We start from the raw sequence: 14,096 nt of genomic DNA, 5'->3' as shown, positions 1-14,096 counted from the left end.
TTCTGTGTATGTCATTCAGTGAGTGTCTAACTGTGTGTCTGTCTGTCAGTGAGTGTATGTCTGTCTGTCAGTGAGTGTATGTATGTCTGTCAGTGAGTTTCTGTGTACATCATTCAGTGAGTGTCTGAGTGCGTGTCTGTCTGTCAGTTTGTGTGTGTCTGTCAGTCAGTGAGTGACATGAGGGGGCGGCAAAATAGATCTTTGCCTAGGGCGGCAAAAATCCTTGCACCGGCCCTGCTTTTACAAACACTTACGAGGTACACTGCGCGCAGGCTGCCTCAGCATCAGAACGCAGGGCGCACGTCATGTCACGCCCCTCTTGTATTTCTGTATTGTGATCTGCATAAGCCCTGTAAAGAGGGGAGGAAAGGAGAATGATGAGGAGGCGGGGTTCTTTCACATTGCAGCGGCAGGAGTGAGACCACCATGTTTGAATGGCTGGGACCAAACCAGTGGGCCAGTATCTGCAGCCAGAAGCATCTGTCAGGCTGCTGAGTGCTGCATCAGTTGTATGGTACTGTGGGACAGGCCCTACTGAAGCTGCTGCCTGCTTAGGTTATACAGTATGATATTTTAACTCCTTTGAGGAAAGAACCATATTTCCCACCTTCCTGCCCCTACAGAGCTGAGGTCTGTACTAATTAGTGTTGAGCGGCAGGGGCAATATTCTAATTCGCGATATTTCACAAATATTTTGTGGAATATTCGTCATATATTCGTGAATTCGCGAATTCGAGATTATATTCTTGATTGCGAAAATCGGCAATTCGCGTAATGTGCGCAAAATACTGCTGTGGGGTAGGCAACTTTTCTATTGGTTGCTAGGGATGTTCCTAAGCTCTGACAAAGCCTTCTCATTGGCCCACAAACTAGAAGAAGGGAGGAATGATCAGCTGATATGTACTGTGTTAAAAAAAAAATAAGAATATTCGTCATTATGAATATATAGCACTATATTCTAAATATTTGCAAATTCTTGAAGTGCCGATATTAGCGAAAAAAAAATAGCTTTTTGAATATTCGCACTCAACACTGATCAGGGATCTGTGTCCAGTCCCCAAGCCAGCCCACGTCATGCCCCCATGTCTTCCCTTTTACTCCTAATTGACGAGGACAGCGCAAAAACGCCTTTATGACAAAATATTGTCGCACAGGCATTAAAAAAGTCACTTTTATTTGTGATTTTTTAAACCAAAAACAGATGTAGCACACTTACTAAATGACCCCCAATGAGCGCTATGCAGTGAATAGAGGAAGCAGCTACGCAGTGCCACTGCTTATGATCCTGTTTGTTTCATGTACAGTGGGGGAAATAATTATTTGACCCCTCACTGATTTTGTAAGTTTGTCCAATGACAAAGAAATGAAAAGTCTCAGAACAGTATCATTTCAATGGTAGGTTTATTGTAACAGTGGCAGATAGCACATCAAAAGGAAAATCGAAAAAATAACTTTAAATAAAAGATAGCAACTGATTTGCATTTCATTGAGTGAAATAAGTATTTGAACCCCTACCAACCATTAAGAGTTCTGGCTCCCACAGAGTGGTTAGACACTTCTACTCAATTAGTCACCCTCATTAAGGACACCTGTCTTAACTAGTCACCTGTATAAAAGACACCTGTCCACAGAATCAATCAATCAAGCAGACTCCAAACTCTCCAACATGGGAAAGACCAAAGAGCTGTCCAAGGATGTCAGAGACAAAATTGTAGACCTGCACAAGGCTGGAATGGGCTACAAAACCATTAGCAAGAAGCTGGGAGAGAAGGTGACAACTGTTGGTGCGATTGTTCGAAAATGGAAGAAGCACAAAATGAACATCAATCGACCTCGCTCTGGGGCTCCACGCAAGATCTCACCTCGTGGGGTGTCAATGGTTCTGAGAAAGGTGAAAAAGCATCCTAGAACTACACGGGAGGAGTTAGTTAATGACCTCAAATTAGCAGGGACCACAGTCACCAAGAAAACCATTGGAAACACATTACACCGCAATGGATTAAAATCCTGCAGGGCTCGCAAGGTCCCCCTGCTCAGGAAGGCACATGTGCAGGCCCGTCTGAAGTTTGCCAATGAACACCTGAATGATTCAGAGAGTGACTGGGAGAAGGTGCTGTGGTCTGATGAGACCAAAATAGAGCTCTTTGGCATTAACTCAACTCGCTGTGTTTGGTGGAAGAAAAATGCTGCCTATGACCCCCAAAACACCGTCCCCACCATCAAGCATGGGGGTGGAAACATTTTGCTTTGGGGGTGTTTTTCTCCTAAGGGCACAGGACAATTTATTCGCATAAACGGGAAAATGGACGGAGCCATGTATCGTGAAATCCTGAGCGACAACCTCCTTCCCTCTGCCAGGAAACTGAAAATGGGTCGTGGATGGGTGTTCCAGCACGACAATGACCCAAAACATACAGCAAAGGCAACAAAGGAGTGGCTCAAGAAGAAGCACATTAAGGTCATGGAGTGGCCTAGTCAGTCTCCGGACCTTAATCCAATCGAAAACCTATGGAGGGAGCTCAAGCTCAGAGTTGCACAGAGACAGCCTCGAAACCTTAGGGATTTAGAGATGATCTGCAAAGAGGAGTGGACCAACATTCCTCCTAAAATGTGCGCAAACTTGGTCATCAATTACAAGAAACGTTTGACCTCTGTGCTTGCAAACAAGGGTTTTTCCACCAAGTATTAAGTCTTTTTTTGTTAGAGGGTTCAAATACTTATTTCACTCAATGAAATGCAAATCAGTTGCTATCTTTTATTTAAAGTTATTTTTTCGATTTTCCTTTTGATGTGCTATCTGCCACTGTTACAATAAACCTACCATTGAAATGATACTGTTCTGAGACTTTTCATTTCTTTGTCATTGGACAAACTTACAAAATCAGTGAGGGGTCAAATAATTATTTCCCCCACTGTATAGCTTGACAGTGCTAAACTGCTTCTGATCCTGTATGTTCCATGTACAGCCTGGCAGTGCTCAACTGCTTCTGATCCCGCCTGTTCCATGTCTTGCTTTCAGTGCCTTAATGCATTTGATCATGTCTGTTTCATGTTTAGCCTGGCTGTGTTTTCTGCTTCTGTTCCTGTCCTGTGTATGTCCTGCCTTCGTTAGAGGGCTCCTGGGTTCTCCAGAGGGAGGACATCTAGTCTGTGTGCAGCTATTTCCTGAGTTTGCTTGGGTTCCAGTCATTCTGTTGTCTGTGTGTTCCCCTGGTGCTTTCACCAGCGTGATTCTCAGCAGGTAGCGGCCAAGTGTACCAGGACCATCCTGGAGGTGCGACCAGTGAGCCCTCGACCAAGTTGATCCCCACCACCAGGGGCTCTGTTAAAAACAGGTCTCACTGGGTCTTTGCCCTCTGGGATTTTCTCTGGTATACCGGTGAACTTGGTTCAGTGGTAGTGCTACCACTATTGCCTAATCTGCTTATCCTTTACTGTCATGTTCATTTATTACATGTGTAATAAAGTATTCTGTTGGTTCTTGGACTGTTATCTGCCTGTGTCCTGTTTTCATGACATTCTGGAGGTCTGACATCTATAATTATCTATCTATCTATCTATCTATCTATCTATCTATCTATCTATCTATCTATCTATCTATCTATCTATCTATCTATCTCTCTGTTATACAACTATTATCTATCTATAGATTGAGATATCTGTCTATCTATTCTTGTCTTTCTATCTACCTATTTAATTATCTATCTATCTATCTATCTAGTGGTGTGATGTCACCATGTCATCACAATGGGCGGGTGCAGTGACGTCATCAGTTATGACATCACTGCGCACACCCAGTGTGATGATGTGGTGATTTCATCACATCAGCATGTGCAAGAATTGCCACATTTTCTTCCAACAAGATGGCCGTGACAGTCTCTCCATGATCAAATGGATGAGGGGATTATGTTTTTTTCTTGAGTTCCTGATTAACCCACTGATAGGCTGAATGTGACTCTCTTTGAATGAGCTTGAATGCTACAAATGAGGGGTTAAATGACAGTTCGCCGCTCCCTGTCATTGCACCCGCTACATACAATGGAATGTGATTCATTATGAAGTAATTCATAACGAATCAAATTTCTCATCGAAGTTTGGAGAAGCAGCCAAATCGAATTTTTGAAAACTTCGGTCATCACTAATTGGCAATCTAAAGGGACCCTGGCCTTCTCTATAAGAGCTGACATGACAGAAAAAAGTAATGTTTAAAGTGTTCCAAAGTCTTCCTAAGATAAGGGAAGTGGTATCTGTCCTTATTACTTTCTCTAATTTTATAATCCACTCCAGATTTTGGCCTCCAAAACTGCAGCAGCAAACCTGATAGTGTGGCCATACCCCTATACTCTTCAATCACACATCCATAGCAAGTATACTGAGTTGCCAAGCAGGCAATGCTTCTTAGTACCATGGGCAGCATGGAATCCTGACAGGAGACCTGTCAATCAGACTCTTTGTGTTCAATCTCTTCTCCCTGTTCCTGGCTCATTTTAAAACAATGTTTCCTCTGAAACTAATTTTAGAGTAAAACTTAGTTCACAGCAATTAAAGAGCCTGTCACAATATCATTCTGCCCATGGTTTGGACAGCATGAAACCAATAACAAGTTCTGAGATTAAAATGGGATCTAACTGGGATATAATAAGATGATGGAGACCAATATGTACAACTGCACATGATATATACATCAATGCCTGCCTTCTAAGCCCTAAATTGTAAACAATATATATATATATATATATATATATATATATATATATATATATATATATCATAAGAAACAGAGGTGTAAATGTAGGAGGATACAGAAGTAGCAGAGGTAGACACCTAGTCTTTGGATCCTATGGGGACACAAGGGCCCCGCTGAAACAAAAGAAAACCTCCGGTATTATAAATTACATGTGGTAGGATTGGGACCATGTTACAAATTTTGCACTGAGGCACAAGAACTCTATATAGAAGCAAATCCGACCTAGAATTTTTAGCACAGGTTAAAATACAAAACCTTCTCTATTTTTCAGAAATAAACCATGTTTTATGTTTGATGATGTAAAATCAAGTCAAGTAATACATATTTTAATCCTACTTACCAGGACATCTCTGCTCGTTGCATTTTCGGACATCTTCCCCTGATCCTTCGCATTGCTGCCCGGTAATTGTAATTCCTTGGCAGCTTCGTGTTCTTTTCTCCCATCCTCCATCACATGACCTAGAACAACCACTCCAAGGTCCCCATTGGTTCCACTGTCCATTAGCTAGACACAAGAACATATCATGCCATGAATAACACTTCTATTGGTCCCAGGAAAGATCTTTTCTGTTTATGTCTCAACTATTTTGTAAGTAATGGATTATTTTTTTTATTTTTTATCCAAGTAATTGGTATCTAAACACATAGGTCAAACTTACTAAAGCCTGCAAGAACTCAGTGGTACTTGAAAACTTTTGCACTTTCAATATTCTATACTATTTATTATACTATTTTAAATAAAGTTGCTCCTATGTGACAGTGGGTGCAACATTAGTTATAGCAGCCAACAAATGCAATCCTCCGGATAGATCATCAGCTTCTGATCGGCAGGGGTCAGACACCCGGTACCCCCGCTGATCAGCTGTTTGAGAAGGCACCGGCGCTCGAGCAGCACCGCGGCCTTCTCATTGTTTACCGCCGGCCCACTGACTGACATCACGACTAGTATCAACTAGCCTGAGCGCGGCTAAGCTCTGTTCACTTGAATGGAGCTTAGCCCCGCCCACGCTAGTTGATACTAGTCGCAACTCGTGACATCACTAGGCCGGCAGTAAACAGTGAGAAGGCGCCTTCTCAAGCAGCTGATCGGCGGGGGTCCCGGGTGTCTGACCCGGGACCCCCACCGATCAGAAGCTGATGTATAGATCATCAGTTAAATTAAAGTGCAGAATCCCTTTAACTTTTAAATCAGGAAGATTCAGGGGCAGCCTCCAGCCAGCTCTCCTCTCAGACTCAGTCAGAGTCAGATCTAATCTCTCTAGTTAGAATAGAAAGAGACTTAGTCAGTCCACCCAGTCACTAGTCACTACTTGTAAGTTGTACCTTATTATTATTAAGTTAACCTGCTACACCGTCACCACTCGGTCAGGCTCAGTCAGTCTCAGTCCAGTCTGTTCGGTATCGGTAGGTTAGGGTAGGGTAGGGTAGGGCCACGCCACACACTGTCTGTCTCACAGTCCCTAGTCTGGGCCTGGCTGGCTTAATGGGCTTCTGTCGCCCCACTAAAGTAATTTTTTATTTTTTTTGGCAACTCAAATTCCTTATAATGCAATATATCAATATATAATGCTCTTACTCATTTTGGTTGGGCAGTTTCTTCAAAAAACTGACTTTTATAATATGTAATGAATCAGAATCAGCTAGTCTCGACTAGCGGCGTGCTGATTTATGCACAGCACGGCCACTGAGTCTGACTGAGTCTGACTCAACTGGTCAGGTCCTGGGGCCTGGGGCCGGGGGCGGGGCCGCGGCGGCGGTGGGTGGAGACTAGAGAGTAAGACCGCAACGGCACCGAGTCCGAGACTCAGTCAGATCAGATCATCAGATGTGAAGAAGATATCTGGTAGGGCTGCCTAGTGCCTACGCAGTGTGCAGCAGCGCAGCACAGACCAACTAGTACCAAAATGAATGGGGGACATTTTAGTTGGGGGGGCACAGCTTGATGTAGGGCCACCTCTGGCCCCCCCTGGCGACGCCACTGCCCTTGAGACCACAGATGTGTAGTCCCCCTCTCCTGTAGAAAAGTGGGTTTGCATGTACAGAGGGAGGAGGCCTTAGCATGACAGACAGTTTGCTGCTCTGTTAATGTTGATCACCATTCATACAATGGCACACTTATCTAATAGCGTAGGGAGATAACATCTGCTACATCTGTACATTCACTCTCTATTGAAGTCGATTTTAGATATGGAAACAACTGACTAAAGCTACTTTCACACTTCTGTTGTTTCCATTTAGTCCTCATGCATTCTGAATGGAAAGAGATCCGTTCAGGATGCATCAGGATGTTTTCTGTTCAAACAGCATTCCGTTTTGTGACCGGACACAAAACTGCTGCAAGCTGTGGTTTGTGTTGAGTCATAATAACTGGAAAAAACTAATCCGGCATTAAAAACAATGGTTAAAGTCAATGGTGACAGATTCAGGTTTTTTAGGAGCCTAAGGGCTCTTTCACACTTTCACACGTTGTTCTGTTCCGGCATAGAGTTTCGTCGTCGGGGCTCTATGCCGGAAGAATCCTGATCAGGATTATCCCAATGCATTCTGAATGGAGAGAAATCCGTTCAGGATGCATCAGGATGTCTTCAGTTCCGGAACGGAACGTTTTTTGGCCGGAGAAAATACTGCAGCATGCTGCACTTTTTGCTCCGGTCAAAAATCCTGAACACTTGCCGCAAGGCCGGATCCGGAATTAATGCCCATTGAAAGGCATTAATCCGGATCCGGCCTTAAGCTAAACGTCGCTTCGGCGCATTACCGGATCCGACGTTTAGCTTTTTCTGAATGGTTACCATGGCTGCCAGGGCGCTAAAGTCCTGTTTGCCATGGTAAAGTGTAGTGGGGAGCGGGGGAGCAGTATACTTACCATCCGTGCGGCTCCCGGGGCGCTTCAGAGTGACGTCAGGGTGCCCCACGCTCATGGATGACGTGGTCGCATGGATCACGTCATCCATCCGCATGGGGCGCTCTGACGTCATTCTGGAGCGCCCCGGGAGCCGCACGGACGGTAAGTATACTGCTCCCCCGCTCCCCACTACTACTATGGCAACCAGGACTTTAATAGCGTCCTGGGTGCCATAGTAACACTGAACGCATTTTGAAGACGGATCCGTCTTCAAATGCTTTCAGTTCACTTGCGGTGTTACGGATCCGGCGGGCACTTCCGGCAAATGGAGTACACGACGGATCCGGACAACGCAAGTGTGAAAGAGGCCTAATATAGTTTAGTGAATATATTTAGTGATGGATACGTTTTTTTTTCCATTTTGATTTCACACAACTGCATCCTAACGGAACGGATGCTGATGTGTAAAATCAAAACGGATCAGTTGAATTCTGGTATTGAGATCCTCTGCTGTATCTCAATACTGGAATTAACAACGCAAGTGTGAAAGTAGCCTAACATGGGGAAACTGCTTTAATTCCCTACCAAGACCTATCACTTAACCAAACCAACTTCTAAAACTAACAAAAAAACACTGCAACTGTTTAATAGATAATACTAATAGGTTATAATTCAGCTACAAAGGTCCCTCGTGTTTAGTTTGATAATGACCACACATCTCTCAGCTATGAGCTTTTATACCCTGCAGAAAATGCATACTATAGGTTTAATTTGCTCAGATGAACACTTGATTGGTGTCAGAGACTGCCAAACACCCATGAGAGATGACTGTATTTGTCATCCAAGCCTGCAACCACAGTGTTCAATAATTGCTGTTCTATCCATTGATTTTTATGGTCAAACCAGAAGGAGGACCCGCCTTCACACGCGTATATTGCATCTATTTCATTTAATGTTTGTGTGTGTTGTTAAAAGATATTGACAGTATCCCCCATAACAGTGACCTCTACAGCACCCCGCCCCTTTACCGGGTGAACTCCACAGTCCCCCACTCCCTTGACAGTGACCTCCTCAGGGGCCTGCCCCCTTAACAGTGACCCCCACAGTGTCCGCCCCTTTAATAGTGACCTCCACAGCGGCCTGCCCCCTTAACAGTTACATCCACAGTGAATGCCTCTTTAACAGTGACCTCCACAGTGTCCCACCACTTTAAAATGGGACCTCCACAACAGCTTTCCCCTTAACTTTTACCTTTACAGCAGCCCACCCCTTTAACAGTAAACTCCCCAGTCCCCCACTCCCTTGACAGTGACCTCCTCAGGGGCCTCCCCCCTTAACCGTGACCTCCACAGTACCATACTGCTTTAACATTGACTTTTACAGCAGTTTCCCCTTTAATAGTGGCCCCTGCCCCCTTAACAGTGACCCCAACAGTGTCCGCCCCTTTAGCAGTGACCTCCTCAGCGGCCTGCGACCTCCTCAGCGGCCTGCCCCCTTAACAGTAACATCCACAGTGAACGCCCCTTTAACAGTGACCTCCACAGTGCCCTGTCCTTTTAATGGTAGAGCTACATGACGACATGTGTTGCGCGACATTTCGTCTCAACTATTTTTATAATGATAGGCTATGGTGTCACACTGCGACATGTGACATGCTGTGACTGTGACACGACAGTTGCAAAAAATCCATCCAAGATGGTATGTCTTAGAGAGCTGTGACCCCCACAAGATTTCTTTCCAGGTAGCAAGGGATGTGTACACCAAGTTTCGTTGAAATCGATGGTTGCATTTTTGAGTGATCGCGGAAAATACATACATATGTCCTTCTTTATATATATATAGATAACTGATCATGTGATCGCCTGCATGGACCGGTAGCCAGTAATAACAGGGAGTTGATGGGTCTAATTAGACCCTGAAAAAACATGACTGACATTTGTCATTGTAATATAGATTATTGCCCTGTAAAATTATAATGTGTATTTAAGAAAATTATGAAAAGTTTAAATTAAAATGTCACTAATAAAATGAAACATGTTTACCACATTTTGCCTTGCCCCTTAATGTATTAAAGAATTAAGGGATATACTTTCTTGAACAATTGTTTAGGTTGCTATGTAAATTTTGCACAGTTGTCCCATCTATATTGTTACCCTTAGCTGCATGTCGTAGGGAGCTTCAACCTCATCTTATAATATTCTCTTTCTTTCAGTATACATTTATATTCTAAAATATAATTATAATTTTGTAACGGAACCATCAACTTCAATCAGGTTTCAGTGGATTGTTAAGTCATATTGACCAATCGTTCATGTACAACATTGTAATATAACCGCATATACGCTAAATTATGTTAAATCATGCAATGCTCAATGTGCTGCATGTTGAAATGGCAATTTAATATTATCAAGCAAATGTGATTTGACCTTTGACAAGTGTGTATCAGACTACGAAATTCATGTGCTAATTTAAAATACAGCGCCAGCAGCTACTTATGGCCAAAAGGGGACCCCGGTTCCAGGTATTTTACTAATTATTAGGAAAAACAAATCCCTGGAGTCCAACCTAGCCGATTTTTAATAAGCTCTGTAAACCTAGGAAGGGGAAATGCACCTGTTATAATTATTCATAGTCCCATAGGTTACACAGAGGTCAAATGTAATGGAGTTATCACTCGTAAAAGGTGCAAGAGTTTTTTTTTTTTCCTCTGCCAAATTAACATTTTCTGAGTCTGAAATGCCTGTTAACATTAGGAACATAATTATTATGATCACGACCCTTAAAATGGGGTTATATCCTCTATAATTATGTAAACAGATATATGACAACATCATAAAGTACACATGCTGTTCATGTAAATGATAGTGTTCATCTGCGAACCATAATAGCTTAAAAACCATAAACCACCAGAGGAGGCCCCGTGTAATAAAATAATTGCAAAAAGATGAAACAGGGCTTTTTCATCTAATTTGGAGCTAAATGAAAGCATTTATAGATGCACTTTAATATTTATCACAGATTACTTTCTATGCCTTCCTTAGACTGCACCTTTCAAAATGTTTCACATATTAAAATTGATAGTATCATTCTAGCTATAAAAACACAATATCTTGTGGTATGAAAAACTATTAAACTGATATATTTCTACAATGTTATTCCCTTTTCACCCATAAAAACTACATGAGATAATATATTGGATTTCATAGTGTTCTCTGAAGTCATATCATGGATTAAACGATGTCCAAATATTTACCTGTACAATCTTGATTATGACATTCTCTCGTCTCACTATAGGGTCCTTTACAATCGGAGCCACCGTGGGAGGCTGGTGAACACTCTCGCTGTCTCTTCTGTGTGCCATTGGAACATGTTACTGAGCATTGGCTCCAAGCACTCCATTCCTGCCATAGGCCATCAACTGGAGATGAAACAAGCAAACATAGAAGGCTATGAATACAACAGCGGACACTTCAGCCAAAATGTTTTAAATGACTACCAAGCAAAGCAGAAGTATAGAAACACGCCATATACATGATTGAGGCACTTCTTATGATTTAACAGTCAACTGTTGGAATTCACTGGATAGAAAATATTGTTGTGTAATCTATCAATAAGGGATACACTTAATTGAATAAATTAAAATGTGCATGATGTCAGCAGCGCTCAAGTACAAACTGTGAGCCTTTGTCACAGAAAGCACAACAGTGGTGTAAAAAAGGCACAAATTATGTGCCAAATTTGCACTATAATTTGTGATTTTCTTTTTCACACTTTTGACCAACCATTTTCTCATAAATTTGCCTGGCAGTTCAGTAACCAAATAACAAAGAGATTTTGTACATATGTCACATTACATGCTACTTATAGATCACTGCATTGCTAGAACCATAGGCTATATTCGTGTTTGTGAACCCACTGTGCACGCAAAACATGTTCCTAGGGTTTCATTGCTCTGACAGAGGATGAAAGAGTATCCTTTTGCTCTCCACCTAGCCAAAATATGTCAGTTTAGAAAAAAAACTAAAAAATGTATGGAATAGAGTATGATAGAACTCTATGGGTGATGATTGCCATTGTATGACATCTGTTACATGTACAGGTGAAACTCCAAAAATTTGAATATTGTGCAAAAGTTCATTTATTTTCAGTAATGCAAATTAAAAGGAATTGCATTAATGCAGCTTAAAATTAGAATTTTGTGAAAAGGTTCAATATTCTAGGCTCAAAGTGTCACACTCTAGAGTCAGCTAATTAATCCATACCCCCTGAGCAAAGGGGACCTCAAAATTGTGACTTTGGGGTTTCATAAGCTGTAAGCCATAATCATCCAAATTATAACAAATAAAGGTTTGAAATATCTCACTTTGCATATATTGAGTCTATCTCATATGTTATTTTCACCTTTTAAGTTGCATTACTGAAATAAATGAAGTTTGCACAATATTCAAATTTTTCGAGTTTCACCTGTATATAGCATATATGTATCCAACTAAGCTCTAATTTGGACTCCAATTTCTCATTAAACCAATTGAATGCAATACTGCAAAATGTTGGCAAAACCCTCGACAGGCTCATAATATGACAACTGGGGGCTTCACATAGACACATATACAGTAGGATTGACACTTTGTGATATATCACAAACACATGTCATCTGTGCACCCTAGGATATGTGTTAAATGGAGGCCATAAATATGTGGTGAACATAATCCCTGGGGTAGATTTAGGGCCGGTGTCAGCACCCGACATACCTGGGCAAGTGCCGGGGCCCGCTGCTCCTTGGGGGCCCAATGCATAGTGGCATTCCAAAGGGGAGGTCAGTCCACCCCGAGTGCAAGCTCTCAGGAGAATGCTAGGCCAGCTGCTATGAGCATTTCCATCAATACAGATGGAAGAGATCATTGCTTGAGCGCAGGTGAGCCAGCAGTTCTTTCATTCTCTAAACGCAGCTCCTTCTCTCCTCCAGGCCTAGCCCAGCGGTGACATCATGACATGTGTCTCCCTGCTGCAGTGGACCGGAGGATAGATTGAGTGGAGGGAGATAAGCTGCAGTTAGTAAATGAAAAGGACTGCGGCTCCCCTGCGTTCCAACATTTTTAGGTATGTGAGGGGGCCATTGGGAGGTCATTATACTGTGTGAGGGCCCCTTATGCAGTATAATGAGCCCCAGTGTCTCCCATTTAGTATAATGATCCCCAATGACCTTCCATTCAGTATAATGACCCCCAGAGCTCCTTCCATACAGTGTGACCCCCAGTGAGGGGGCCACTGGGAATCAGTATACTGTATGGGGGCCACAGGAAGTCATTATACGGTATTGGGGACACAGGAGGTAATTATTTTGTGTGGGGGTCACTGGGGGTAATTTTTCTGAATGGGGCCACTGGGGGTCATTATTCTGAATGGAGGGCCAGTGGGGGGTCATTTTACTGTGTGGGAGAGCACTGGGGTCATAATACTGTGTGGGGGCCACTGGGGTCATTGTTCTGAATGGGGGCCATTGGGGGTCATTATTCTGAATGGAGGGCCACTGGGGGTCATTGTTCTGAATGGGGGCCACTAGGGGTCATTATTCTGAATGAAGTGCCACTGGGGGGTCATAATACTGTGTGGGGGATCACTGGGGGTCATTATACTGTGTGGGTGGGCATTGGGGGGTCATTATATTGTGTGTGGGGCATTGGGGGAGTCATTGTACTGTATGAAGAGCCACTAGTGGTCATTATACTGTATGGAGGCCACTGGGGGGTCACTATACTTTCTAGGGGGCTCTGGAGTTCATTATATGGCATAGGAGCCACAGTGGGACATGTAAATATAAAAAAAAATGCCACAAGGGGGCCACCTGATATTTATCGTCCAAGGGCCCACATGAACCTGGAGCCAGCCCTGGGTAGATTTATCAAAACTGGTATAAAGAAAAGCTGGCTTAGTTACCCATAGCAAAATGAAAGGTGATCCTTTGAAAAATGAAAGGTGGAATCTGATTGGTTGCTATAATCCTTTAAATTAAATTTGATTCTGAGTTTTGTATGCACATGGACCATTTTTTTAGCAAATAAATATGGTACTTAGAAATATCTTGAAAACTACATACGGTGTAGTCTACAAATAAGTAGGCAATTTGGTACAGAATGGGTATAACAAAGTTGGCTAGGCTAGAATCTATGAGCTGAAATTATATGATCCAACTTTAAAGGAGTTGTACAGGAATATATTTTGATGGACTGTTTTCAGGCTAAATAATCAATATGTGATTAGTAAAGGTCACAACCTCCAGGACCTCCTCTAATCAGCAGAACAAAGGGTCTGACCCTGGTACTGCACAACCTCTTTTTAAGTTGATATATCTTATGGCCCTCTTGTCACGGACCTCTATTATCACACCAGAGCCTGCCCCCCCCCCCTTAAAAGATCCTTTGTTGGAGCAGACCTTTCTTTTTCTCTTATACAATGACACTGTACCTCTTTGAGATGACCAGCCAAAATTTGCACAAAAAAAAA

General features: G+C 42.7%; 1 protein-coding gene across 4 annotated transcripts in view; it reads right to left on the bottom strand.

Annotated features, from left to right (window-relative positions):
- Positions 1-14,096, bottom strand: part of ADGRB3 (adhesion G protein-coupled receptor B3) — a 1,057,188-nt gene that overhangs the window by 605,543 nt on the left and 437,549 nt on the right. For all 4 annotated transcript variants that reach the window (XM_040428625.1, XM_040428624.1, XM_040428627.1 and 1 more), the window contains exons 6-7: positions 10,846-11,010; positions 5,088-5,252 (exon numbers count right to left, since the gene is read on the bottom strand). In XM_040428625.1, coding sequence (XP_040284559.1) covers positions 5,088-5,252; positions 10,846-11,010 — 330 coding nt within the window. The remainder of the gene's footprint in view (positions 1-5,087; positions 5,253-10,845; positions 11,011-14,096) is intronic.

Source organism: Bufo bufo, chromosome 4 (assembly GCF_905171765.1).
Source record: "Bufo bufo chromosome 4, aBufBuf1.1, whole genome shotgun sequence".
NCBI classification, from domain to species: domain Eukaryota; kingdom Metazoa; phylum Chordata; class Amphibia; order Anura; family Bufonidae; genus Bufo; species Bufo bufo.
This window is presented reverse-complemented; position numbering and strand designations above follow the sequence as displayed.